The following is a 27,974-nucleotide window of genomic DNA, read 5'->3' as shown; positions in this document are numbered from 1 at the left end:
CACCTTTCTTTCCCATTCTGACATTCAGTTTGGAGTTCAGGAGATTGTCTTGACCAGGACCACACCCCTAAATGCATTGAAGCAACTGCCATGTGATTGGTTGATTAGATAATTGCATTAATGAGAAATTGAACAGGTGTTCCTAATAATCCTTTAGGTAAGTGTATGCTGAAAATGTATGCTTACCTAGGGGATATTTGGTTCTAATGAGGCAACTGTTGAATTTTTGGCAAAAACCTACAGCCATTACTTATCAATCCATCCAACCTTCCATCTTTCACCACTTATCCTGGTCAGGGTTTATGGGGTGGTCTACAGCCTTTTGAAGCAGAATAAGGCACAAAACTGGGGTACACCCTGGGTGTCTGGAAGAAAACCTCCAAATTAGGTATTAATTTTATAGATAATTAATACAGCAGGTCAAATAATCAGAATAAGAATGGAAACAGGATTAATACTGAACATCATTTTTACATAAAAAAATATGTTATGATACGATGGTCCGTCAGTGGTACCTCTTTTGCCCAACCCACCCACTCACTCGCACTCCCCCCAACGAGTACACAAATGGTTTCTCCCGTTGTCAAGGTAGCTTGTGGCTTCTGCGAGCCATTTTCCAGGACTTCACGGGATCGTGCTGTAGTGCATCTGTGGTTAATACTAAGGACAAGCCGCTACTTATCATATGGATAGTTACTGTTTCCTATGATTGAATGTAGGAAGGAATGTTTAGTGCATTTCATCACGAAAACAGCGATAGTCTGAGTGGAGCTGCTGATGCAGAATCGCCACCAGTTGAATCGTTGCCTAGATGGTGATGGCATTATCGTTTCGTGCTTAATCTTAGCTTTAGCTGTTAGCTGTCTGATAATAACGGTTTCGTTTCGGAATTAATCGGACGTATTATAATGTCGCTATTGATCATATAGTCACGTGCAATATACGGTGGATCAAGTACTGGAGAGCAGAAGTACTTTGGTTGTTGCATGTGTTTTTTAGAAGTTGATTTTAAACTTTTAAAGCCATATGGCGTATAGCACTCTCATCACGCAGTCGTGCACCGGACAGACCGGACTCTGTACAGGCTCCTAAAAACAAGTTGGGCTGTATTTTATCTGTTGTTAGTTACCACCATCTAACAATGAGCGGTCCTACCAGCACCCCGATGAAAGTTTTATTTAGTAAAATTTCTTGTTTTCTTGGAGGCGGAGTCCGCAGTTTTCTGTAATTATTCGTACGACCCAATGTTTTCTAACTGTAACTAAATCGTCACATTCCAAGACTATTATGTACTTTTATGCAGTGACTTCGGAACCGAAACTAGTACAACATCCAGTTAGCTGGATCTAAGTAACAAGTACGCCAGATTTGCTGACAGTTAGTACCATAGTTCTGTACTTCACTGTCCAGATAGCGAGAAAGCCATCTGGGATACCTATAAGGTTAGGTAATCACTTCTGTACCGGCTGGAATACTCAGCACGGGATACAGCATTTGTTCTGGGTCGGACATTTTGAAGAAAACCCGAGGTGTTTTATTTTGAAACAGAACTCGGTGCCCTTGAATGGGAATGGAATTTGCGGCTTAAACCAGCATCTCGAAGACATCTTGTATGAAGACGCAGGCTCCACATCCAATTAGATTATGGTGAAGCAGGAATGAGAGCGATTTTCCAACCCTTTTTGGGCCACTGGACCTCAGACGCTCGCATCGGTTAAAGGGCGAATGCGTGAATCCATGGATCCCTCTCGGGCGCCGCCGTGTCCATGACGCCGATGGTGTTACGGAGGGGGATGGATCCCATCGATCGGCCACGCGGCCGGGCTCGGACCGAGGGTTCTGATCCACACGCCGTCGGGGAAAGCAGAAAGCGCCAGCGGGCTCTCGCAAGTGGCTCTCTCCGCGAATTTGTCGGTGCGATTTCTAACGCCACATCGTCGCTGACGGCAAAGTAACATTTGGCGACCGGGAAGTCCAGACATCAAGCCGCCCCAAATGCACCCCGGAGTTTAGTCTGTTCCCAGGCCGAGTCGAAACGCATGGAGTGCCAAGAGGTAAACAGGCGCGTCACCACCACAGTCAAACTCCATTTCTGCTCATTTCTGTACTTGGTGATTGTTTTGGTTAATAATACAGGATAAAATTACTCAAACTCAGACCAAATTAAACCAACGGGCATCTTAGCGCATATATGAAAACATATATGCGCTTTTTTCGTGCAATTTCCGAGAGTCGCAATGTACATAAGATCTGTATGATCAAATACTTATTATTTAACAAGAGTAAAAACTTCTCTGAAAATGTTTTATTGGATTGGCAAGGGATGGGATCTGACCCGCTTATCTAAAACGTGGAATGAACAGTTCTGAACAATATAACTTAAAGTATGTCATCATTAATCCACCCCCAGTAGGTTGTGAGGTCTACACACCCCGAAACAATGTGTGTAATGCTTGGGCCGTAGTGTCGTTTGTTTCAGCTAACAGTGTGTTGCATCTGCGCCAGGTGTCAAGTATTAGTGGTTAAGTGGTGATAGGGGCTCAGGCCATATTAAGTATTAAGGAGGGGTGTGAGATTTCCAGCAGCTGTTGGCCATAGCAGGTGGGCAATACATGTAATAGTTTTCATCCTATAGTTCAGCTGTGTTCACTTTAGTTTGGACCTCTGAATGTTGCACTAATTTAGTTCACAGTAAAGTGAAACTTTCAGAGAATGTGGACATGCCCACACTGGAAACAGTCCCTCCCTGTTTTGAGGGGCTTAAGGACGTGTTGCCAAGGAAACCCAGTTGGGGGGCTCAGACCTTTTTTGTTTGTTTGTTTGTTTGTTTGTTTCTGTCGGTAAATCGAACAGCATTTCCCCAAAAAGTCTTTTGTCATCTCGCACCCTTTGGGCAGTTGAACACGAGTGAAAATAGGTCTACAAGATGCACACCAGGTTAAATAAATTCATTCAGGTTTGTCGTCAGTTTCTGAATTTGTATTCCAAATATCTTTTTTATTGATCTGTCAAGATTAAGTACGATTTCTCAACTGTAAGCTAGCCAGATATAAACAATTGTTGATGACTGCTTAACTGACTAAATAGTGAAATATTTTACTTTGAATTGTAGAGATCACTGCCACAGCATAAATGTTTTTTTTATTATTATTTATTTCTAGAAGTGTAAGACCTGAGAATTATCTTTATTGCTCATTGCTGCCCCCTTCTGGCAAGTTTTTTTGTTTATGAATGCATAAAACCAAAGGGTTCAATCTCCTGCTTTATGATCAATGTGTCTTGGTTTGTCCAGGATAAGAAAAGAGCTGGAAGTAAGAAATCATTGGTTGATGAGAGAAGGGTTTATGGCCTAGGCGCTCCCCGAGCAGTGCCAACGTCCCACATGGCAGTATGCCCAGTGTAAGGAGATTCCCGTGTTGTTACCCAAGCAGCAGCATGTGCGACAGGTCACTGAGCTGCAGGAGGGCCAGGGCTTGAGGATACGCTGTGTAAAGGGTGGTGCTGTCCCCACACTGATGAAGGATCATGGGATTTTCACCAGAAATTCAGAAATAAAATTATTAGGAAATAATTATTTAAAGCGAGAGTTTAATTTTGTTTTTATAATTCAGACGCTCCTCTACTTAAGAATTAACGAGATACGTTCCGAACGGCTGGTCGTAACTTGAAATGTTCGTACGTAGTTACTCAACATCATCTTAAGGGTAAACGCACAAATAACTAGGATGCTGGGAGTACGCACGCTACGCTGCTGCGCGGTGGAAGAAGCGGCCAGAAGTCATACTGGGTGGAATTGGTGCGCAGGAAAAAAAATTGATGTTGCGGACAGGAAACGGGAACCCCAGGAACACAATTTGGACTTACAGTCGTCTTCGTTCGTATGTCTGAAAGTTCGTAAGGTGAAAGTTCGTAAGTAGAGGAGCGTCTGTACACCCTTCCCTAAGGTGTAACACTTAACATGGGTGTAAGGAGCGCATGATGGGTGGATTTAATAGCAGTTGGTGATGGTCTGTTAGGGACTCTGGGAGAAACCCCGGATGGTAGTGACCAAGCGGGTGTTAGAGTACATGCTAAACTGCCCCTCCCCCATGGCCCCTCCCCTTTGAGAGGAGGCCTCTCAGCTGCTGTGTGACAGGGGTGCTGGTGTGGGATTCTCAGGATGTGGAGGAATGGAGCAAAGTGGAGAGGTGCTGTCTGGGTTCTCGCAAAAGGAGAGGATCCTCTCCCGCCATGTGGAAGATGTGGGGTAGCAGCAGCTCAGGCTGACTGACTGTCATATAACAATCTGGGAAGTAGTCCTGCTTAATCGTTACTCGCAGAAAATGCACCAAAGTCACACCAAGCTGCAGTGTGTTTAGGACGGACCTGATCCTGAAATGAGATGCATTATATATGTCATGTGTGGTGGTGTCTGCTGGAAAATGAATTTAATGTATATTGTACTGTAGGTGGTGTTCGACTTTCAGGTAGAATACGTGTAATGCCTGGAATTTCTTTTAAAAAGTATTAAGTGGATTAATGGTACCCCTCCCATTTAGGAGGGGGTGCATCATGGCTGCCGTGTTCCAGAGGTGCCAGAGGGGAACCCGCAGGACACTGAGGAGAGCAGAAGTAAGGTAAGGAGGACCCATCCAGCCCCTGGAGCATTAGAGCAAAGATCTGATCTGGAACCTTTTTCTCTCTTTATGTAGTGCTGATACAATTCCTGCGTTCTGTCTGACTCTCACCCCGGAGTGGAACTTTCACATCAGATTTCTAGCAAGAAGTTTGCCAAGGGATTTGAATCTTGCAAAATTTTAGTCAGAGTGTCTATTTGCTCAGGAGGAAAAAGAAATGGACGAGATCAATCGGTGCCTGCAGGAGGATGGACTGTCTGCTGAGGCGTCCGCAGAGGAACGCCAGCGCCACCTGTGGAGGGTCCTCCAGCGCAGCGAGGAGAACCGGCTGTTCTCTGTCGGGGAATTACAGAGCCTACAGGCACAGAGGGCTGACGAGATGGAGGAGGTGCCGATCCGTGCGGGTTTTGCGAAAACTGAAGTAGAGCGAGATGATGCGAGAGGCTTTAGGGCTGGTTTAAGGTTAGCGATTAGAAGAGAAAATTTGGTGTCTTTTTGATGTCTGAAAAATGAAATCTTAAAATGATTTTTTCCCAGTATATAGAAATTCGTAGCTTGTTCTAGCTGAAAGGTAAATGCACTGGGAACCAAAAGAGAGTCTGGGGTTTGACGGCTGCGTCTCCTCACAGGTGGAGAACTATGTGGAACACATCCGGAACATGCTGGATGACCGGGAGTCGCTGGCTGCCGTCTACGAGCAGGAGAATGAGCAGCTCCGCGCACATTTACGGGAGGTTGTGGTCCAGCAGGGTGAGCGCCGCCGCCGGTGTGCGTCGCAGTGGGTTTGCCCCCCCTGCAGGTGGCGCCGCTCATCACGAGAGCACGTCTCTGGCCCCGAGTAATAAGTGACAGCGCTCCACTTGCAGACATCCAGCTGAAGGAGTTGGCGGAGATGCTGGAGCAGGAGGGCCTGGCTGAGATCAGCCACAGTAGCCCTAGCGAGCAGGTGGCGTACCTACTGGTGGAGAGAGCCACGCTGCTGGAGAAGCTGGAAGCCTGCGAGCGGAAGCTGGATGATGTGAGCCTCCCTGACAGCCTGCAGGAGGTACCCCTGCAGGTACCAGACCGGCCTCCAGACACTCCTGGCTGCCAGGCAAGTTTTCTGGGGTTCTTTAAATGAATGTCCATCATTCGCCGAGTAGCAGAACATCGAGCAATCAGTTTTTGTATAATTTTTGAGAGTTCAAATGTACATCAGATTATTTGTCCTGTCTTAAGTAAATCATCAATAGCGCATGAAACACACAGTGCTCACAGAAAATCTTGGGATGTTTGCATAATTCTGTAATAATGTTGTAGATTTACTGATTTCATAACAAAAGTCCATTGACAAGCAGTGTTTAACGTATCTGTGTGTTTCTTCCACACAGACATTTTCCTTTTATTAAGCATTAAAACTTTTTTTTTTTTTTACCGATTCTTTTAGTTCTGTTCCTGCGATTTATCTAATAATTGCAATTGTAGTCTCAGGTTCCCCAAGGGACACTAAACACAAATGTCTGGTGTTTTACGTTATGGTAAAGGTGTTTAAAGCTAATTAAAACAGACTGCTTATCAATGAACTTTTTAACTCAGAACACTCTTTTAGAACTATAATTTGGGTTTCAGTTTATTACTACTTGAAATTAATGTTTTACTTTTAAAACATCAGGTTGTTTATAATGTGACACACACACATACATACATATATATATATATGTGTGTGTGTGTGTGTGTGTGTGTGTGTGTGTGTGTGTGTGTGTAAGTAAATCAATTAAGTGATGATTTTTGTTTAAAACCAATAAATTAGCCTGGTCTCCTGACCTGTTGATCTGATGTTGGTGGACCTGTGTGTGCATTTCAGCTCTCGGAGAAGCAGCTGAAGCAGCAGAGACCCTCCCAGGACGCCAAGCACAGTGAGAGTAAGGTGAGGAGGTTCTGTCCCAGGTCTGTCCTGCCCTGGGGGTGGTCCGCACTGCCAGGGCTGCTGCCAGTGCTGTGGTGTTGAGCCTGGTGGTGTGATCCTGTCCACGTTGTTTTCCCCACAAGGAGAAGCTGCCCTCGGACCAGAATTCCTGGAAGAAGCTCTTTGGAGTTCGCAAGACTTCCAAAGGCCCAAAAATGCGTGCCTCCGTATGTCTGTCCCCTGACCCGCCCCCCCCAACTGATTGCATTCTCTATACAACCCCCTCTGCATGGGTGTGTGGAAGACAACACGGCATGCTGGGATTTTTCTGAAGCTTCCACCCTTAAGGTGGCGATACATGGGGCAACTTTTTGAGCAATATTGCCGGACAATTGCCAACCAGGTGGGACAAAGGGCAACTTATCTGGATCTGGATGATCAAAGTTTTTCAAATAGAACTTTGTTGTCCGATATCAATGTGAAAGTTCCCCAGCAACGTTGGTCAGCAGCATTGCTCAGAAAGTCGCCCTGTGTGTCGACACCTTTAAAGCATGTGATCTGTTGTGCTGATAACCGTTTCCCCTCAAGGCCAACATGCATGTTCCTCCTGCCGCCTCGCGCTGGGGACATTATATCTGAGGCTGCGAGCACGTCACTCACAGAAGGAGAGTAATGATGGCAGCTAGAAACTACACTCTTGCAATGAGGCAAACTCTTACAATGTTCTATCTCCAGTTGAATTTCTTTGTATTCTGGTCAATATGCAAAAAGAACAAAATGTTTTTGCCTCCTACAAATTTTTTACCTGTTGCGCCACCAAAGCAGCAATATTGTCTTTAGTATTTTGTTTTATTTATAACTAGGACTAGTTTAGCAGTGGTAAAGTATTGGGTTTGGTGAGTGTGACTGTCAGTTTTTACATTTATCATTACCACGCCCTTCCCCCCAAAGAAACATTTGCCCAAAATCTGACAGATTATGTGAGGTTTGTCTCGTGACGATGAGCGATCCTTTAACAGTGAAGCTCGGCTTGACATGCCAGCCAACGTGTCGTATTGACCCCTTTCACACTATGGAAACAGGGGGTGTTCCTCAATAGCAAGAATGCAAAGATCATACTGGTCGTCTTGGCAACAGTGGTCTTGCTAACTTGCTTCCCCGCTGGCACAGTTTAACGAACTTGGGGTGCAGTGAATCATGGGATTGGTCTCATTTGGAGAGGATGCAACCGATGTATCCTTGATTTTTGGGGCGAGGCAAGAATGACATCCGGGGATTTTTACCTTCCTCTGTACATCTAGAACTGTTCTTGAGTATTGGAACTGGTCTTCGGCAATGGAAGATGACGTAAAATGGGTTCACGATAACATAAGTACGGTGAAGTACGGGTATTGAGAAACGCCCAGTGGATGGTGCCTGTGGAACCCCCACCTTTCTCGGGCATGCTGCTTCAGGGGGAGTTTCAGGGGGAGTTCCGACCCCTGCTGGGGGAATGTAGGTCACTCCCATAGTATGCCAGCATATGTAGAGGATGCCAGATGATCACATCATGTGTCAAGCTTGGGGCGCCGCTGTTCTGATGCATATGAGGGTGGGAGTGTCCCCGCAGACCAAGGACGGCCTCCTTAGTTCCTCGGTGCTGCAGTTCCATGCATGCTTCCCCCACATCGGTTGTCCGAGGCGCGCCGCTCACATTCCAACAGACGGGCCCGCCACCTGCTTCTCAGCTGTCGCTGGGCCTCCTTTGCTCCCGGTCTGACCGTCACCCGCAGCTGCTTTCCTGCCCCCGCCCCGTAGGCTGGGACCGAGGTCCTGCGGGAAGGCGAGCGCTCTGAGCTGCGACGGCTGCGGCGAGACCTGGACGAGGCGTCCCGCAGGCTGGCCATGGCACACCAGGAGATCCGACGGCTCACCGACGAGCTGGATTCCGCCAGGAAGACGCAGGACCAGCAAGGTGAGCTCTCCCCGCAGGCCGCGGTCTCCTGTCCCGTACCTAAGCCGCACTGTATCAGTAAATAAAACTGCCCCATTCCCCCCCCCCCAGAACCCGAGCTTCTGTGGGCCTCCCGTGAAGCAGAGAAACTTCAGCAGGAGCTGGAGCAGCTGAGAGAGAGTGGTGAGTAATGCCGGCGTCTCGGCCAAATCCATCGGGTCCAACCCCCCCCCAGAATGCTGCATGCTTTCAGCTCAGCACCGATGCCCCGCCCTTTGTTTCCCCCCCCCCCCCCCCCCCCAGGTGACACAGAGCTGGTGAAGGTCAAGGAGCAGAACGAGAGACTGCAGCTGGAGAACAGGGCCTTGGCGATGAGGATGCGCACTCTGGACTCCGAGAAAAACATTCTTTTCGATATGGTATGTAGTCCGGCTTACAAGGCGAGGGACAGACACATAGATATATACTCTAGGTTTCTTCTCCCAGGGGTGAGAGAATCTTCCACAGTGAGTGAGCCCAACCAGTCAGAATCAGCTTTATTGGCCAATTATGTTTACACATACAAGGAATCTGTCTCTGGTTTTTCGTTGCTCTGTGTACTTAAACAGGACAGACATACAGCAAAAAAATGGAACTACAAAAAAGAAACAATTAAATACAGTATGTAAAGCCAGAGGACCATAGTGCAAAGGTGCATAGTGCTCCTTTCTGCTCCAAAGTGGATGCTTTGTTATAGCAGATTATTGCACAAGTATTGTCTTTGACACTTAAGTGTCCATCAGAGTGACGGCCTTTGGAAGGAATCTGTTCATGTGTGTGGCTGTTTTGCTGTACAGTGCTCTGTAGCGCTTGCTGGAGGGGAGGAGTGTGAACAAGTTGTGACCAGGGTGTGATCTGCAGTGATTTTGCCTGCCCGTTTCCTGACTCTGGCTATGTAGAAGTCCTGAATGGAGGACAGGTCCGCACTGATTTTTCTGCAGTTCTGACTGTCCATTGTCTCTTCCTGTCCTGTTTGGTGGCCGAACCAAATGTCCGCACAAAAGCTGATCTAAGATGTCACCGTGTCAGTGAGACCGTGGAGGTCTGCAGCTGCAGCATCAAAAACATTCCAGTCAGTGCAGTCGATGCAGCCCTTTAGTTCCAGCTTAGCCTCTTTGGTCCATCTCCTCACTGTCATTACCACCAGCTGTGCAGATTTTAGCTTCTGCTTCTAAGTAGGAGAGGGGTACCTACAGTGGTCGGAGAGTCCCAAAGTAGCGCGGGGGACTCTCCAACTCTTTGCAGGTGTTGCAGTGCCTCACTAACACGGGTTTGATGTGGGATGTAAACAATGATCAGAATAAACAAGGAAAAAACTGGCTGTGAATAAAACGGTTTAGTTAATAAAAAAAAGGTCTCTGAGTGAGGGATGCATAATTTGTTTAACACTATGATGTCTGTACACCAACTTCTGTTTATATAGAATCAGATTCCGTCTCCTCTCGCTCCATGACTCGGTCCATTCGGATGATTTGGAAGTTCGGCAGGTATGGTGAGCTATCTGCCATATGCTCTGCAGTACAGGTTCCAGGGTGGCAGACCTGGAAAGGTCCGTGTTTGTTCCGTTGAGAAGCAGCAGTTCATCCATCTTATCGGCCAGCGATCGGACATTGGCCAGGTGTCTTTAAGGGAGTGCAGTCCGAAATCCCCGCTGACGCAGTTTAACGAGGACTCTGGCCTGCGTCCCTCGCCGGCGTCTCCTTATAGTTCCGTAGAGGGCTGCTGCTGCTCCGACGAGGAGCTCTGCAAAACTCTCAGGTTGAAAGCCGGTGAAAAAGTTTGACAAGTGGATTGTCGGATGTGTAAAACATCCTCTCTGCTGTATGTGATCAGGGAGAAAGAGCTGTAAATTAAAGAAATACACAAAAATAGTAAAAGTACGTGAGAGCACTGTAGCGAGGCTACCACCCCATCGGTTCATGTAGGTAAATGTTAAAAAAAAATCATATTTACAATAAATTATTATTACACATTGATGTGACTAACATAAGCCACATTTTCAAATACAGGTATAACTTTGCAATGTATTTTATTGATGTTCAAGTAGCATTTTCCTCTGCCCAATAGAGGGCGCAATTGCACCCTCAGTAAAATCACCTATCACCGTATGTGTGTGTGAGGAGGGTAATGGACTTAAAATTGGAAGGATGGCCTGGTCGTCTTGGTCTGCTTACGCAGCCTAATAACTCATGAAATGTTCAGCTGTGAAAATCGACAAGCTTTTTGGATTAAAAGCACTAGGTAAGCAGCTGAATCCTATCCTGAAACTAATGTAACTGTAGATGTGTATCAGTGGTATCTCTATATATCATGGTTATTTGGTGGATTGCTGGATCTATTTAACCCTGATGACTTTCAAACCAGACCTAGGCTTGCCATGAGACATAATGGGCTTTGTCCCAGTGGACTAGTGTGGGGTGCACCATCGGGTGTTTGGGAGGCCTACCCCAGCTTGGCAGAATGTATTGTGAACTAGGTCACGTCTGCTTCGAGCGCCAAACATGTCACACCACATGAAAGGCAGTCTTGCTCCCCAACTGAAAGTTGATTCGTGGGTTAGGTGCTACACTGGTTATACTGTTGGTAGAAGTTACTGTGATCCATCCACGTGTAGGTTGAGAACATCATTGACGACCCAAAGAAAGCAGCAAGAGAGGAGCCAGTGGCCGGCCTGTGTCAGGTGGGTCTGGGCAGCCTGTCAGCGCGATGCCCCCTGCCTCTCACACCACACCTCGTCATTGAATCTCTCCCCCCCTCCCCCTTCATCAGGGGGAGAGTGCCGTGGGCTCAGCCAACCCACCCACTGTGCCCGGGACAACCCCGTTAGCTGTGGATGAGAAGCTTCTCCATAAAAGGTATCTTTTGTGCCGATCTTTGTCCAGGACAGAAGCCTAGCAAATACAGACAGGGTGACCTGTACTGCCCCACAAAGGCAAAACACAGTGACTACGCCTGGCACCAAAACTGAGAAAAATGGCTTCAAAGATTTATTTTTTTTTGACTGTCCACCCACATGTGTAGTAGGTAGTCTCTGTTCAAAAAGGGCACAACGCATGCCACAACGCATGCCAAAATGCTAAAATATTTTGTCATGAGATAAAACTGAGCCTAAGAGATCTGTTTTCGGTCCTAACCGAGTTTTGGTAATGGATGCAGTTACAGTATTTTGCCATTGTATGGCAGTATCGGCTGTCAGTTCAGATGACAGGAAGGCCTTTGCTGTTTTACTATTAAGCAAGGCACTTGAGTTGAACTGCTTATGTTAAAATATCCATCTGTATAAATGGGTAAAATTCAAGTCACGTGCAGATCCTATTCAACCAGCTGGGTTACCCTTCAGCACCCACTTAGGTTACGTTCACACTGCCATGCTGAAGTTACTCAAATCGGATTTTTTGCCTTAATGTGACACAGATCTGATCTTTTCAGGGCTGTGTGGACACGCAAATCTGATCTTTTCAAATCAGATATGTGTCACTTTTCATATGTGGCACTAAAACTCATACGTATCCGATTCCCGGCCATGCGACCTGAATGTGAACGCTCAGATCGGAATTCATGCGGCTTTTTGCTTGTACGCATGCGCTGACATCAACAGCCTGCACTGGGAGCGCGGGAAGGTAAAAATGGAGGAGAGCTGAGATAACAGAAAAAGCTAGCCGCCTGATTTTTTTTCTCCTTTTCGACCTGCTCATGTACAGCTGATTCACTGTTTGTCGTCCTCCAGAGCAAAATGCGATACATGCAGGAGCTACTAACGCCTCCATTTTTAGTGCCATGAGTCGTCCAACAGATATGAGGTTTTTTGTTGTTGGTGATGCAGTTGACCCGTGTAAAACAATATCAATGTGCGCATGCGTGACGTTTTGGAGGACCGATGCATTCACATTACAGTCAGATACAGGTCACTTCTAGTTATGAATGTGAACTGTCAAGATAGACAAATCCGACCTGAGCAATAAATCGGAATTGAATAATGTCGTTGGCAGTGTGAACCGGGTCTTAGTTACTAGTTAATTTCAGTAGTTGTCTTGCTGTTCTGCTTCTGGTGTTAATTAACTGACAGTATTAAGGTTAGCTTTGCTGAAGCGGCCTGTCAGCAGCAAGGCGCAGGTGGTTTGACTCGACTGCTGGCTGCGTCTGCGCAGATGCCTTCGGGAGCTGGAGGACAAGAACTGCCAGCTGCGTGAGCTGCAGCGACGCCTGCAGAAGCAGCTTGATGAGCAGGAGGAGCTGGTGGAGAGAAATGAGGAGCTGGAGGCGCTGTTGGGCGAGGCTCAGAACCAGAGCAAGGCGGAGCACGAGCGGCATGAGTGCGAGGCTGAGGGGCTTCACAAGAAGGTGGGTGGGGCCCCAGGAGAGAGCGCCACCCTGTGGAAAAGACTAGAATTTTCCTGGATGTGATGATTAATTGACTGTCCAGTTAATTACTATGAGATACTATTAGAATGCTAACAGTCATTGCATTAATGTGTAGATTAAGATTCACTCATTTTAAGCATTAAGTCCCTTATTGTCTAAAGGTGAGCTTCCGGCACAACACTGGTGACAGCCAGGTGACATGTTCAGTCCAAGCCCATGTGTGCAAATACAGTTTGAGCCCCAAATGAGCGTTTGTGTAGCACTGACATCGATTAAGAAATACAGCCTGCTCCCTGCAGATCAATTGTCTGGAGGTCCAGCTGGCTCAGGCAGCTTCCACAGAGTCTCCAGAGAAAAATGGGAATTCTGGCCAGGAATCGGAAGTTTGCCTCTTACAGGTGAGCCACAAGAGGCCTTCAGTGATCCAAAGGTTACCAGAGTGGTGAAGCTTCTCAGTACCCCTCTTGTTCCCTAAGACTGTACTGATGACACCAACCAGAGACACCCCTGACCTGGAACTTATTTGATTATTGTATATTATGCTAATTTTATGCAGTTTTTCTTAAAAAGTCTGATTTCTTTAAAGGCTGGATGAATTGATAGCCTCACTCGGCCTATTTTCACCACAGGAACTTTTTTCACAAAACAGGAACTTTTTCAGGAACCAAGACCTTCTGTCATGTTCCCACCGCAGGAAGTTGGTCCTATTATAGTTCCTGGGAGGTTGTTCCTGAACCTTTTTTAGTCCCTACTCTGGAGTAGGTACATTTCACTCAACCAGGAACTATTGGGTGGGGCTTATAATGATAAATTTTGCTAATTGGTTGACTGCAAGTACGGGCGCCAACTGGGAAGTTACACAGAAGTGCGGGGAAAAGAGATGGAAGTAGTTTGTGTAGGCAACTTCCAGCAGATCAACCTACATGGATAGATAGCATAAAATCCCCCCTAAAACACATATTTAAGTTTTTTCAGTTTTAGGGTGAGCTGCCCCTTTAAATGTTATTGCTTGTCCAACACAGGAGAAAGTGGAGTTGCTGCAGAGTCATCTGGTGGAGGAAAAGAAATGGAGCAAACAGCTGGAGCTGGACCTGGCGAGGGCACAGGAAGCTCTGAAGAGGACCAAAGAGGTACCACCGAGCAAGAAATGAGCGCCGTGTGCTAGTGATGGACAATATGACGCTTCCTGAACCATTTCCTGTACTCTTTGACCCCAGTAGGTGGTGCTCTTGGGTTGCTTTGGGGCAAACTTTGTGTCCTATTTTCAAAAGAGAGCGCAGCATCTAGTGGGGTCCGAAAATACAGTAAATGGTTCATGAAGCATCATTTTGTCTATCACTACCACGTGGAGACACTCCATGGGAATTAATATGTAAACAAATACCTGAGAGTGGCGCTGAGGGTGAAGGTTCACGCTTCGTCTTTCCCACTCCATTGTCTGGTGTCTTCCTCTGTGCCTGCAGGAGCTCCAGAAAGATCCGGGCATCCTGAAGGCATCACGAGAGGGGGCCGAGCGTCTGAGCGGGAGCTTTACGCAAGTCGAGGCTGAGAAGGTCGCTTTCAAGGAAATGGTGACGCTTAAGGCTGACTACTTAAGGTGGATACTGCCTGTCTCTCTTCTGCCATGGCTTTCATTTAACTCTCAACAGCAGACATTAAGGTTCATTTTAGATGTACAGGAATAAACATTTAAAGGGGATATTTCAAAATGAAGAGCAAAGCCTTGCGTAATTGCCACTTTGCTGAATATGGCAGACGTCAACATAAAGAAGAATGCCACTTTTTATTGTTATTTTCCTGTGGCATTGCCCTGTATTAGAGCCGTCAACTGCCAGTGTTTGCTTGGAAAATTCTTTTATTCAGCTGCTCTAAATCCAAATATGGGTGAAGCTTTATGATGTCAGACTGTTAAAGGTTCTTCTTCTAGAGTGTTATTTTATGGACCTGAATCTTCCACCTCTGCATATCAGGTGTTTGATTAATGTAGTGTTAACTAAATTAAAATATCATGAATCCTACTGGAAAGGCTATTCCAAACCTCCCACCCTATATCATTTGAGTAAAATTTATTGTTTGTTCCATTTCATGTTGGATTTATTTCGTATTTATTTAAGTGAAAGTTTTCATTATCGTAAATGAACCATCGCATACAGGGAGGAGCTGGCGAAGGAGCAGAGCTTTGTGGTGGAGCTGAGTGGTCAGCTGAACCCTACAGTTGAGGAGCAGCAGCTGGTTGTAGGGGCGGAGTCAGAGGTGGAGTCAGAGGCGGAGCCCACACTAAGCCACGCCCCTGTTGCAGACATACGCTTGGATGACAGTGACAACCAAGTATGTGTCTGGCCAAAGCAATGTGTATTTCAAAATTTTGTAAATCTAAGTTTCGCAGAATGAATTTCTGGGCATAAAGACTTTTGTCTGTTTAGGGAAGCTGTGTATTCTGTATGCTCATAGCATTTTAAGAACATGCTACCTTGTTGATTGGAGAATGATTAGCTTGGGAAAAAAACTCCACCTCAGCAGCTCTGCTGCCTATTCCTTCAATCAGCTGGTGTCTCTGAGGGTCCAGATCAGCTGCTTGCAGTCCACCCTGGAGGAGGAGAGGCTGCTGGCCAGTCAGCACCAGCTGGCCCTCCTGGCCCAGGTCACCGAGTCACAAGCCAAAGCTAAGGTGAGCAGTCACCTGCTGCTTCCAGAGTCAAAGGGGCCAGTTACCTCCTCCGGCCTCCCATCGGTGACGTTCCCTTTACCCCTGAAGTCCCAGGAGACCTCGCTTCAGCAGAAGACAGAAGAGATCCGGCAGCTGCGGCAAGACTTTCAGCGGGCCCAGTGCCTCTTCAGCTCTGCTGAGCGTGAGCTGCGCTATGAGAGGGAGAAGAACCTGGATCTCAAGAGGCACAATGCGCTCTTGGACCAAGAGAAGATCAAGGTGCTCTGTGCTCCTCATGTGTTAATGTGGACCTGCATGAAGCCAGGAGCTTCTACATCCCCATAATGCTTAATCTGTTGGTGTTTGGCTGAACATGTTCTGTGTAATTCATGCTTCTCAAGCATGTTCACTTCTATTGGCTAAGCAGTTATGGATGGATGGGAAAATAAGTGTACTTGGTTGGAAAACCTCGCCTTCAGCATATTTTGCAATCCCTAACCAAATCGACCGGTCCTGCCCACCAACTGTGGCAGCAGTGTGACCCACCCCCGCGTGTGCCCCCTACAGCTGTGCGCTGAGCTGAAGCACGCCCAAGACAAGGGAATCCAGATGGAGCGGAACGCGGCCACCCAGACAGCTGAGGTAGAGAGGCTTCAGCAGAGGGCCCGCGAGCTCGAGCTGGAGGTGATCCGGAACAGTCAGGACCAGCAGACTCACACCAGTCTGCAGGAGGAGCTGAAGGCCGAGCGGGCGCGTCTCAACTCTGCTGACAAAAAGGTAGTGTCATAGGTGTCGTCATAAACAAACAAGCTTACAAAGAAGTAGAAAACCAAGCCCAAACTAGTTTATGCAAAAAAAGAGATCAGGTAGCACATTGGTTACACTTGCTGGCTTGAGTTACATGGTTATCATGCCATTGGACCCAAAAATATGAATTGCTGTGCTGACTTGCATTGAACAGTGTCAGGATCTGAAACAATTCATTTGCCCCAGGTGCAGATTGTCAAATGAACTGTTTTATGTTGCACCTTAAAGTTGTCAGGTGCTGCTCTTGTTTGCAGGTTCTGGAGCTCCAGCAGCAGCTGAAGAACAGCCTGCATCAGCTCAGGCTGGGGGAGGCCCGCTCAGCAGAGGCCTGCCAGCTGGAGAGGCGCAGCAGGGAGATGTCGGACACCCTGACCCAGCTGAGGGCCAAACTGCACGAGGAGCAGCTGCAGAGGTGGGTCTGGAAGGAACAGGACCACCATGTGTCTCTGGCCCTGTGCAAATGTTCTATGTGGTGTTTTAGGACAGGAGCATATCATACAGTTGTTACAGTAGTTCTCCCCGTATCCACAGGTGGTACGTTCCAAGACCTACCGCAGATAGCTGAAACCGTGGATAATAGGCAACCATCTGCACACCTCGTGTATAACGTGATATTCCTGTAACTATGTGGTAAAGCTCAATTGTTAAATTATGCACCGTAAGTCATTACCGATATTAAATACAGTAATAATAAAGTACTTTGTACATTATGCAGTACTGTACAATACTGTACTCTCAATTATGTAGTATTGTACAATACTGTACTCTCAAATGAAAGGCATTCTGATGTTTTAACCTAATTCTCAAACAGAGTAATGAAGAAACATATATATCATGTATATCAAGGGATGTTGGTCCAATGAAAATCATTAAGACTGAGAGCGATAACGCAGCGAGGAATGCGAGCTGGGGGCAGGCTGGATGACAGCTCTGGGAGGAAGCATGGCTACAGAGATAAAGAGAGATGCGTCATGTACTGGACGTGACTGGGCAGCCAGCCTGTACCCGCTTGGCGTGCAGTTAGAAACTTATAAACTGGTTTTCTGGAATTTCCTCTCGTTTTTTTTTTTGTTGGCAGAAAACCAGATACGGGATTCCTATCGTATACTTAACAGACCAACGGTGGTTTGACATTACGACCGTCCACATGTTGCTACCAGTCGGCACTTTTGAATGATCCTTCTTCCCTTCCTTCATTCCTCGTTTCTGCCCATCCCCCTTTTTGTTATGTTCCTTCCTGTTGAGTGTATCCTGAAGGTCTGTTTTCATGGCACTTGGCCATGCTGGTGTTTGTACTCTGCCCACCGCTGCCATGTCCTCTGGTACCAACAGGAAGGTGCTGGAGCAGAGGGGACGTGAGCTGCAGGAAACCATCCGCACGCTGCGTGCCACCGAGGCCGCCTTTAGCTGTGCCAACGTGGAGCTGGGCTGCCGCCTGCAGCAGATGGAGAGCCGCCTGGGGGTGCTGGAGGGAGAGCACAGCACCTCCTCGGAGGAGGTGAACCTACAAGCCCGGAGCCCTGACGCAGCTCATTGTATCACCTTCTTGTCCTGACCCAGTGAGGCAGGGCACTTTCCCTAGGGAAATGGCGCACGACCACGAGAGCGAGCAAAAGTACAGGAGACCCAGCCTGCATTTACATTGCATGTGTTTTTTATTTTTTTTAGCTAGCAGATGCATTTATCCAGAAATTGAGAAAACAGGGTCAGCGTCTGATAGCAGATGGGGAGCAGCATGTTGTCTGTAAGAAAACCGCTGTTTGGTGACATGGAAGCACATTCACAGCCTAAGGCGATAACTGTCAGTACTTTTGTGTTGTGGCACCATAGTTGGGAGACAATGAACAAATGACATATTGCAGATGTCAAGTACAGATGCAGCTGAGATATTAAGTTTGCCGTTTTACCCAGCCAGCAAAGTCAGGCACGTAGCCAAATATTGAAATACTGTAACTGGTGTGAATCCCCCTTGAAATTGTGTCAGCATCCTGTTCAGCACACACCCCTGGTTGGCATGTAGCCTAGCCTGTTTTACCGAGACGGTCCCGTCAGTATGGTTACTGGACGAGGAACATGTGGATGCTGTTTAGCGGGGGTGACGCTTTTCATCCCCCGATTTTAACATCATCTTGCTCTGCAGCTGCGGCTCAGCCAGTCTGCCTGCCGCAAGCTTCAGGACCAGCTGACCTCCAGCCAGCAGGAGGCTGAGAGACTCAAGGAGGAGCTACAGCTGGTGCTTCAGCAGCTTGACGGCCAGATCAGGTAAAGCCAGGCGCCCCTTCGTCAGGCCCTCCTCCTCCTCTTGAACCGCCATCCACGCAGCATGTCGTCTTGTCCGCCGCTCCCAGGAAGTACAATGAGAAGCGGTCACAGGATAAAGTGAAGCTGCACAGAGCCAAACAGGCCTTCCGGAAGGAAGCAGCGCTGCTGGACATCCGCGTCCAGCAGCTGGAGAACGACCTGGCCCTGGCCCAGAGCCTGTCTGAAAAGGTGGGTGCGCCTCGGCAGACACTTGGGGGATGGAAAGCTCCTGTACGGCGTCCGCCTCTGACCAGGGTGGGGCTCGGTGTGTCCCCCCCCCCCCCCCCGGTGGCCAGGAGCGGGACTGCGTGAAGAAGGTGATGGAGGAGAATGAGAACCTTCTGCTGCAGGTGAGGGACCTGCTGAAGAGGCTGAATGAGGCAGAAGAGATGAGCAGCAACAGCAAACGCAGTGCCTCCAGCGCACTGCAGAGGTGCGGCCTTTCGTATTCTGCACTTCATTTATGTTGTATTTATGGGGGGGCGGCATGGGGGTGCAGTGGTTAGCACTGTTGCCTCACACCTCTGGGACCTGGGTTCAAGTCTGTTCCGTGTGTGTGGAATTTGCATGTTCTCCCCATGTCATTGTGGGGTTTTCCTTTGGGAACTCTGGTTTCCCCGACAATTCAAAAACATGCTGAGGTTAATTGGAGTTACCAAATTGCCCGTAGGTGTGACTGAATGGTGTGAGTGTGCCTTGTGATAGGTTGGCGCCTCACCCTGGGTTGTTCCCTGCCTTGCGCCCACAGTCTTAAGGATAGGCTCTGGACCCCCGGCGACCCTGGATAGGTTAAGCAGTTATGGAAGATGGATGGATGGATTGTATTTATGTTTACCGTTCAACAAAGCAGTGCCAGGAACACCACTTCACTTCACAGTGATATTCCCCATAGAGATGAGCCTGAAGCTGCTTCTTGGAAGCACTGAGGGATGCATTTTCTTTCCTGTGGTCTTTCTTTGCTCTGCTCAAACCCATATCGCTCACTGTCTTTACTGGAATGCTCTAATTTAGGTGTGTCAAACTCCATCCCTGAGGGGCGGAGCCCTGTGTAGCTTAGTTCTTTCCCTGTTCCACCACAAATGCTTCAGCTCAAGAGGCATATGCTAAATAGCACAAGGAGTCGAATCAAGTGTTTTTTATAAAGGGAAACCCAACAACGTGCAGGGCTTCTGCCCCCCAGGACTGAAGTTTGACAGCCCTGCTCTAATGACACCAACTGGTGAGCTCCAGTTTAGCATTTGAGCACAGCGGTCGTTGATCTTTGCTGTTTGCAGTCTCATTGGCTAAATTGCATTTTGATTTCATCATCATGCAAGGCACTCTGTGTCAATTAGTGGCCTTGCAGCTTTCATAACTGCTGTCCTGGATTACTTTTATGTAACCGCAGTTTCCCCAGGCTTTCCTTAACCGACATCTGTGCTAGAATAGCTGCATTGTTGGAATGTGCCGTGTCATCAATGCGATGTTGCTGACATAGTAAATAAAGAAGGAAATGTTGCAAAAAGTGCTTCAGTACAGCCTCACAAGGCATTCTGCTGCACACGAGCTGTAGGGCAGTACTTCTCAACCCGGTTCACATTTTTACCCAATCCTAGCTCCTGGCAAGAGGGAACAAAAATGTGGATTGTCTGGGAGGGAGCTGGGAGGGAGCAAAAACGTGAGGATTGGGTTGAAACCTTTGGGGTCACCTTTTTTTTCTGGACAGAATGAATTTCATGGAAACTGAGAACAAGCAACTTCAGGAAAGAGTGCTTATGCTGTTCAGCCAAGTGGGGGCACTGGAACGAACCCTAAAGAAAGTCCAGTCATCCTACAATGCAGAGGTATGGAAGTGTTTATGACATGGACTCAAGAACTTTCTAAACCATTACCACATCACTACTATGTTTTTAATTTTTCTTTTAGAAATGTTTTGCTATATACACTCACCTAAAGGATTATTAGGAACACCTGTTCAATTTCTCATTAATGCAATTATCTAATCAACCAATCACATGGCAGTTGCTTCAATGCATTTAGGGGTGTGGTCCTGGTCAAGACAATCTCCTGAACTCCAAACTGAATGTCAGAATGGGAAAGAAAGGTGATTTAAGCAATTTTGAGCGTGGCATGGTTGTTGGTGCCAGACGGCCCGGTCTGAGTATTTCACAATCTGCTCAGTTACTGGGATTTTCACGCACAACCCATTTCTAGGGTTTACAAAGAATGGTATGCAAAGGGAAAAACATTCAGTATGCGGCAGTCCTGTGGGCGAAAATGCCTTGTTGATGCTAGAGGTCAGAGGAGAATGGGCCGACTGATTCAAGCTGATAGAAGTGCAACTTTGACTGAAATAACCACTCGTTACAACCGAGGTATGCAGCAAAGCATTTGTGAAGCCACAACACGCACAACCTTGAGGCGGATGGGCTACAACAGCAGAAGACCCCACCGGGTACCACTCATATCCACTACGAATAGGAAAAAGAGGCTACAATTTGCATGAGCTCACCAAAATTGGACAGTTGAAGACTGGAAAAATGTTGCCTGGTCTGATGAGTCTCGATTTCTGTTGAGACATTCAAATGGTAGAGTCAGAATTTGGCATAAACAGAATGAGAACATGGATCCATCATGCCTTGTTACCACTGTGCAGGCTGGTGGTGGTGGTGTAATGGTGTGGGGGATGTTTTCTTGGCACACTTTAGGCCCCTTAGTGCCAATTGGGCATCGTTTAAATGCCACGGCCTACCTGAGCATTGTTTCTGACCATGTCCATCCCTTTATGACCACCATGTACCCATCCTCTGATGGCTACTTCCAGCAGGATAATGCACCATGTCACAAAGCTCGAATCATTTCAAATTGGGTTCTTGAACATGACAATGAGTTCACTGTATTAAAATGGCCCCCACAGTCACCAGATCTCAACCCAATAGAGCATCTTTGGGATGTGGTGGAACGGGAGCTTCGTGCCCTGGATGTGCATCCCACAAATCTCCATCAACTGCAAGATGCTATCCTATCAATATGGGGCAACATTTCTAAAGAATGCTTTCAGCACCTTGTTGAATCAATGCCATGTAGAATTAAGGCAGTTCTGAAGGCAAAAGGGGGTCAAACACCGTATTAGTATGGTGTTCCTAATAATCCTTTAGGTGAGTGTATATGATGATATTCAAAATGCACATCTACGTATGAAGCTAATACAAAATTTACAGAAATTGGTGTATTTGCAGTATTTGAATCTAAGAATATGCCATATAAAACCATTTTGCAGGCTGGTAGTGTGAGACCTCTGCCTTCCATAGTTTAGCACCACATGTGCAGAGGTCAGCAAATACAAATGTTGTCCTAGGGAATGTTATGGACATATACACTCATCAGCAGTAACATTAAAACCACTGACAGCTGAAGTGAATAACGTTGATTTTCTCATTACAGTGGCACCTGTGAATGGTCTCATTATATATTAGGCAAGTGAACAGTCAGTTCTTGGAGTTGATGTGTTGAAAGCAGGAAAAATGGGCAAGCATAAGGATCTCAGCGACTTTGACTAGGGTTAAATTATGATGGCTAGATGACTGGTTCAGAGCATCTCCGAAACAACAGGTCTTGTGGTCAGTACCTACCAAAAGTGGTCCATGGGAGGCCAACCGGTGAACCAGCGATGGGGTCATGGGTGCCCAAGGCTCACTGATGTGTGTGGGGAGTGAAGTATAGTCTGTCTGGTCCTATACAATTCAATTTGATTTGTATAGCAGATTTTCACAACATTACGTTGTCTTCACACTGTCCCTGCCCCAAGCCCCCATTGAGAGGCCAGAGGGGACAGTGGCAAGGAAAAACTTCCTAGAATGAAGAAACATTGGGAGGAACCCAGACTCAGAGGGGGAGCCCATCCTTCAGGGCCAGGAAGTCAAATGAACAAGATGCCATCCAACACCGGATCTAGTAGGCAGTCATCTAAGTCAGACAGCTGAGGTGCATCATCTGGTTTAATCATCTGGTGTATCATCAGCATATCAATGATTTCTAATGATGTTACCAAGTGGTGGTAGCATATATAAAGTGAAGAGTAATGGGCCCAATACTGATCCCTGTGGGACACCTTATTTGACTTTGGCGGCCTTGGAGGATATATTGTCCACATGGACAAACTGATAACAATCATTCATAAGCAAATCATTACTTTGATTAAAGCTGTTTCTGTGCTATGTTTTGGTTTAAAATCAGACATATAATTCATTAGCATAATTTTTCTGTAGGAATGAAGAACAACACTTTCCAGGACTTTTGAAATGAAAATTCGAGATCTATAATTTGAGGACTATAATTTCCTAAATCGCTAGGTTCAAGATTTGGTTTTTTGAGAACAGGTCTAATAACTTTTGGAACATATCCAAGCCTAAGAGACTAGTTTAACAAATTTAATAGGGTACTGCTAATCATGGTGTCTCTTTAAGAAGTTTCATGGGAGTTGGGTCTACAAGGCTAGTAGAAGATTTGCATTTGCAGGAGAAAATTCAAAAGTTCTATTTGTTTTACAGGAGAGAGATTCAAAGGTGTCATTATCAGTTCTAACAGGTAGGAGTGTCATGAGATCTCGCGATATTACAACATGACAAGATTTCTCCTCTAAGTGAAAAGCGGTCTTGCGAAGGTGCTGCAAATCAGCCGCTGTAAGCTTGTCAGCATCTGATGAAATTACCATAGTAGATGCCCCAGATACTTTTAAATCTTTTGGGTGGCAGCATTTTGGGTACCCGGTGGAAAAATAAACGGTGAAAGGGTGACAGACAAAACACGAACCATCTGTAAACATTGTAGGAAAATAATGCCGTACACAGCGGCTAACGCTACTATTATGCAAAGCCATTTGCAACACCATTATAGCTCTTTAAATCCACTGCATCAGTGAAGAAAACATTAACATGCCAGACAACACTTACAAATGTGTTTGCACTCTAGCTTTCACAGTCAAGTGCTAGAGCCACGGTAATAACGAAGGATATTGGCGTTTTCATTGCAGCAGACATGAGACCATTTTCTGTAGTAGAAAATCCGGGGTTTCTGTGACTTCTCAAACCATTTCACCATACATCTGCATTATTTAGCATTTTTTGTCTTTCAAATTAATCAAATAAAAGGCTGCTTTCCAGTAATATTTTTACTTTTTAAATTTCCTCTTTGAAGTTTTCCTTAAAATAGTTAAAATATCGTCTCGTCTCATTCTTGTGAACCCAATATCATGTCTCCTCCCATCTCGTGGGCTGAGTATATCGTTACACCCCTACTAACAGGACCAACAGAAGACTAGTAGCCATACATACCTACAGACATGCTCCAGATGGTCTGTCTAATCTTAGTTATTTTACCATTAATAATGTTATAAAGTCATCACTCCTAAGAACTTGTGGGACTTGTTAACCTAAATTCAAAAAGGAATTTAGGATTGTTTTTGTTCTCTTCTATTAGTCTGGAGAGAGAGACAGACCTCGCAGTCATTAGTGCTTGTTTATACTTAGTGAGCCTCTCTTTCCAGGCAGACCTGAACTTCTAGTTTAGTTGAGTGCCATTTGCACTCTAACTTTTGCAAAGCCTGTTTAAGTTCACATGTATGATCAGAGTACCAGGGGGCAGGTTTCATATCTTTATGGTTTATTTTCTTAAGTGGAGCTACAAGATCCAGAGTGCTGTGAAACAATTTCTCCATGTTCAGTGTTACCTGTTCAAGTTCATTTTCACTTGAAGCTTCAGACGTAAGGCTGACGGACTGTGGAAGTTGGTCGAGAATTGTCACGGTCGATAATGAGCCTATGGAACTCTGGTACTGTACTTCGTGCCTACAGGAGAAGTACTGTAGCCCAAACTGCTGAAAAAGTTAATGCTAGCCATGATAAAATGGTGTCAGGACACAGTGCATTGCGTTGTTGCGTACCCACATGTTGACAACGGGCACACAAGCGTCAGAACTGGACCATGGAGCAATGGAAGACGGTGGCCTGGTCTGATGAGTCATGTTTTCTGTTACATCATGTAGACAGCTGGCTGCGTGTGCGTCGTTTACCCGGGGAAAAGATGGCACCACGATGCACTATGGGAAGAAGGCAAGCCGGCGGAGGCAGTGTGATGCTCTGGGCAATGATCTGCTGGGAAATCTTGGGTCCTGGCATTCATGTGGATGTTACTTTAACACATACTACCTACCCAAACATTGTTGTAGATTAGGTACTCCACTTCAATAGTATTCCCCGACGGCGTTGGCCTCTTTCAGCAGGATAATGCACCATGTTCAGGAATGGTTGGAGGAACATGCACAATATTAGGCAGGTGGTTTAATGTTATGGCTGTTTGGTGTAAATGTTACATTTTGCTGCAAAATGTTACAGAATGGATCTTTGAAAATATATGAATTATGCAGCTAGCTCTGCTATGTAAATATGTAAATGTAATATCTGTCATTCGTTTTCCCCACTCACTTCTGCTCCAAGGATATTAAGAAGATATTTCCTCCTGAAAGTCTGCAGGGGAGTTTTCTGGACACTTCTCAACTAAGGTACAGGTTTGTGGAAGAGTTTATTTATAGATATATCTTGGGAAGCAAGTTACTTTTTTCCTTCTGGATATATTTTGGAGATGAAAAGGTCTAAATACATAGACTATAGATATGCAGACATTTCTTGAAAATGACTTTCGATGTTTAACATTTGATATTCTGAGAAGACTAACAAAGTCCTTCCCAGTTTCTGTTAACTGGTTTTGTTTCTTCTGTAGCATGCCAGGAGTGTGCGACACACTAGGGATTCTAGATGCCATCCAGATGGTGAAAGCAGCCTCGCGGATGGAGGCCATCCCATGTGCCATGTCCGCTGCGGGCACCCCTGCCTCCGAAATCGGCTACTTGAATGTGACGTCCCCCGTGGCTCCAGTCAGCGGGAATGACCCAGAGGAGAGTCTGAGTTTGGGTAGTGACGAGGTGTGACACCTCCCTGCAGGCGGGGGCCCCAGAAAAAAGGACATGGTCATCCCGTTTTGCCTTGAGGGGAAAAAAAAACTGTGTACAAACACACTTCCTTAAAGGAATCCTGGTTTTAACCGATAGACCAGTGGCAGGTACTACAACAGACAAGTTGGGGGGTGGCCTGATATATTATACTCAGGGTAATGACAATTTTCTGTCATGCTTAGGCCCCCTTAGAGATACTGCAGTAGTACAGCAGTTTTCTTTAACTACTTTAATGAAAACTGGATTGTAGTATTATGTAGGTAAAACAATGGTAGGTCGTCCGTGTGTCTGTGGACACACTTGTGTTACATCACAGCTGAGGTGTGAGGAAATCATGTGAGATTAACTCTGTAAAAAGAAAAAAAAAAAAAAACATTTTGTTCATGGCAGAAAAGACACAGAGGACGTGACTCAATGTTTTTGATGCTGAGATCTGAACAGGTTGTAGCACACTGCGAAGTTCGAATCCAAGCGGGGTCGTATAGCACCGTATTACCACGTTTCATGTTGCATTGTGTTAGTAGCACAAAGCCCATCGTCGGAGTGGTCGAAGGGCCTGACGAAACCTGGAATTCCTGTTAATGACAAAGGTTACCGCACTTATTTGCACAGTGCCTTTTGTGTGGTGCCTGAATGTTTAAGACCAAAGCTGAAAGGTATGTAACCATAGTGCAAAGGTATGTAACCATGGTACAAAGAAAATGGTAGCAGCTAATTTATTGGAAGAGGCCTAGAAAACTCTGAGTGTTTGACTCTACCAGGTTACCACTGTTGCCCAGAGCTGGAACTATCAGCTGTTATGTTTAAAAAAGTAAGACAGCTTGTCCTTGTAGGAGCTGTTATTGTGGTGAATCATTTTGAAGGGTGCGGATTTCACTACTCTGTGTTACACATTTAATGTGTAATGACAAATAAGTGGGTTGTGCAAATATCACACCAAATAGAGCGGCAAACTGCAAGTATTATTATAACTGGGAAGCATAGCAGTGGAACCGCCCCTTGTCTCAGTCATGTCGCCGCTTGCCTGACAGACTATGGAATGCGTGCCGCAGCACAATAATCCGATTAGAGCAAAAGTAATTCAGCAATAATAGACATCCAAAATGGGAGAACTATGTTTACTAAATGTTGCTCCTGCTTTTCAGGTATATTTTGCTATTATTTTTGATACAGAATTTTAAAGGTACAGTGGTACCTCAGAACTTGAACTTAATCCGTTCAGAACTCCAGATCGAATCCTAAAAAGTTTGAGCTCTGATCGAATTTTCCCCATAAGAAATAATGGAAAACCAATTAATTGGTTCCCGGCCCCAAAAAATTACACCGAAATGTTTTTTTAGCATTTAAACACAAAATGAACCAGACAAAACAAGAAAAGCATATACTGTACTAATCACATCTAAGCAATTTTATCAAAACAGTAATTTTTAAAGAAAATAAATGTATCCAAACAATGTGTAAAGCTAAAAAAAAAAAAAAAAAAAAACGTGTCATGCCCCGATCGTCTGCTCCTTCCGTGTGCCACACCCCCTCGTTAACCCAGTGTGATCAGCTATTTCTAGCTGTTGTCATTAGTCCTCTCTATTTTGACTGCATTTCAGTTTGTTTCCCCAGTCCAGTCATTGTATTGTCCCCGATGTCTGCGCCTTTGTCTCCATTCCTTCCCTGCTCCACACGACAATATTATTATAATTAAATGTATTAATGGTTTATTAATATTAAAAGAAATCTTTATTTTTAAATGTATTATATATTACTGTTACTGTCTATCATTGTTTAAATGTATTTTTACTGTCTATATGTATTCAGCTAGTGTAAACATGCACCATGCTATCACAGTGAATGCGAGGCTGAGACTGAAGCGTTACCCTTTGTTTCTGCTGAGAGACGTGCATGTTCCCCACGCGTACAAGTTATTAGGTCAGCGGTCACGGTTTGACTTCTGAGATTCAGCTCAAGTTCTAGGTGATTTTTTTTCTAACTGGTTGGTTCGACTAGAAATTTGAGTTCTGAGTTTGAGAACTGAGGTACCACTGTAATTCTTTAATATCTTAATGCTTCAGTGGCATACAAGATTTGCCATTTATTAAGGATCTTTTTCTCATATAATGTATGATTTGTATCTGGTATTAGTATTTAAGATACTGCACTAATTTACAACCCTTCCACAATGGAGCACTATAATGTTTACAGCTGAGTATAGCACTTTAGTGTAGTGTCTCATCGAGTATAGGAGACAAAGAACTTGTTTGTTCAGGCTTTTTAATCTTTCGTCAATGATTAAGTATGGCGTTTGTACTACATTGCAAGGACTCAGCAGTAATTTATCAAAACATAAAACTGCAGAAAATTAGTAAAATACATAGATGGTATGTGTGTCTTTCAAATTGTGAGTT

The 27,974-nt window shown here is 45.7% G+C and overlaps 2 protein-coding genes across 6 annotated transcripts in view; one reads left to right on the top strand and one right to left on the bottom strand.

The window, feature by feature from the left end:
• Positions 1-27,974, bottom strand: part of LOC111859078 (epithelial membrane protein 3-like) — a 234,295-nt gene that overhangs the window by 9,175 nt on the left and 197,146 nt on the right. The window lies entirely within an intron of this gene.
• On the top strand, positions 615-27,937 carry ccdc30 (coiled-coil domain containing 30). Of its 5 annotated transcripts, none has more exons than XM_023841610.2 (28): positions 615-2,054; positions 4,539-4,616; positions 4,825-5,004; positions 5,246-5,366; positions 5,483-5,709; positions 6,460-6,522; positions 6,645-6,728; positions 8,299-8,455; positions 8,546-8,617; positions 8,738-8,853; positions 11,088-11,153; positions 11,243-11,328; positions 12,622-12,814; positions 13,135-13,233; positions 13,858-13,965; positions 14,299-14,432; positions 14,989-15,163; positions 15,381-15,503; positions 15,591-15,761; positions 16,050-16,259; positions 16,544-16,701; positions 17,622-17,787; positions 18,430-18,551; positions 18,638-18,779; positions 18,887-19,023; positions 20,296-20,413; positions 25,064-25,134; positions 25,347-27,937. In XM_023841610.2, the coding sequence occupies exons 1-28, from the start codon at positions 2,040-2,042 to the stop codon at positions 25,552-25,554; spliced, it is 3,600 nt and encodes a 1,199-aa protein (XP_023697378.2). In that variant the 5' UTR covers positions 615-2,039; the 3' UTR covers positions 25,555-27,937. The 5 variants fall into 5 exon arrangements, with proteins under 5 accessions (XP_023697378.2, XP_023697379.2, XP_023697377.2 ...); XM_023841611.2 differs by having other exon boundaries at positions 4,822-5,004; positions 25,064-25,128; XM_023841609.2 differs by having other exon boundaries at positions 4,822-5,004.

This window comes from Paramormyrops kingsleyae, chromosome 6, assembly GCF_048594095.1.
Source record: "Paramormyrops kingsleyae isolate MSU_618 chromosome 6, PKINGS_0.4, whole genome shotgun sequence".
NCBI lineage: Eukaryota > Metazoa > Chordata > Actinopteri > Osteoglossiformes > Mormyridae > Paramormyrops > Paramormyrops kingsleyae.
Note: the sequence above shows the minus strand (reverse complement) of the source record. Positions and strands in the feature narration are given on the sequence as shown.

Coding starts and splice junctions, on each gene's coding strand:
- ccdc30 (XM_023841609.2), top strand. Junction 4,617..4,821: donor CTGAGGAGAGCAGAAGTAAG/GTAAGGAGGACC, acceptor CTATTTGCTCAG/GAGGAAAAAGAAATGGACGA. Junction 6,729..8,298: donor GCCCAAAAATGCGTGCCTCC/GTATGTCTGTCC, acceptor CCCGCCCCGTAG/GCTGGGACCGAGGTCCTGCG.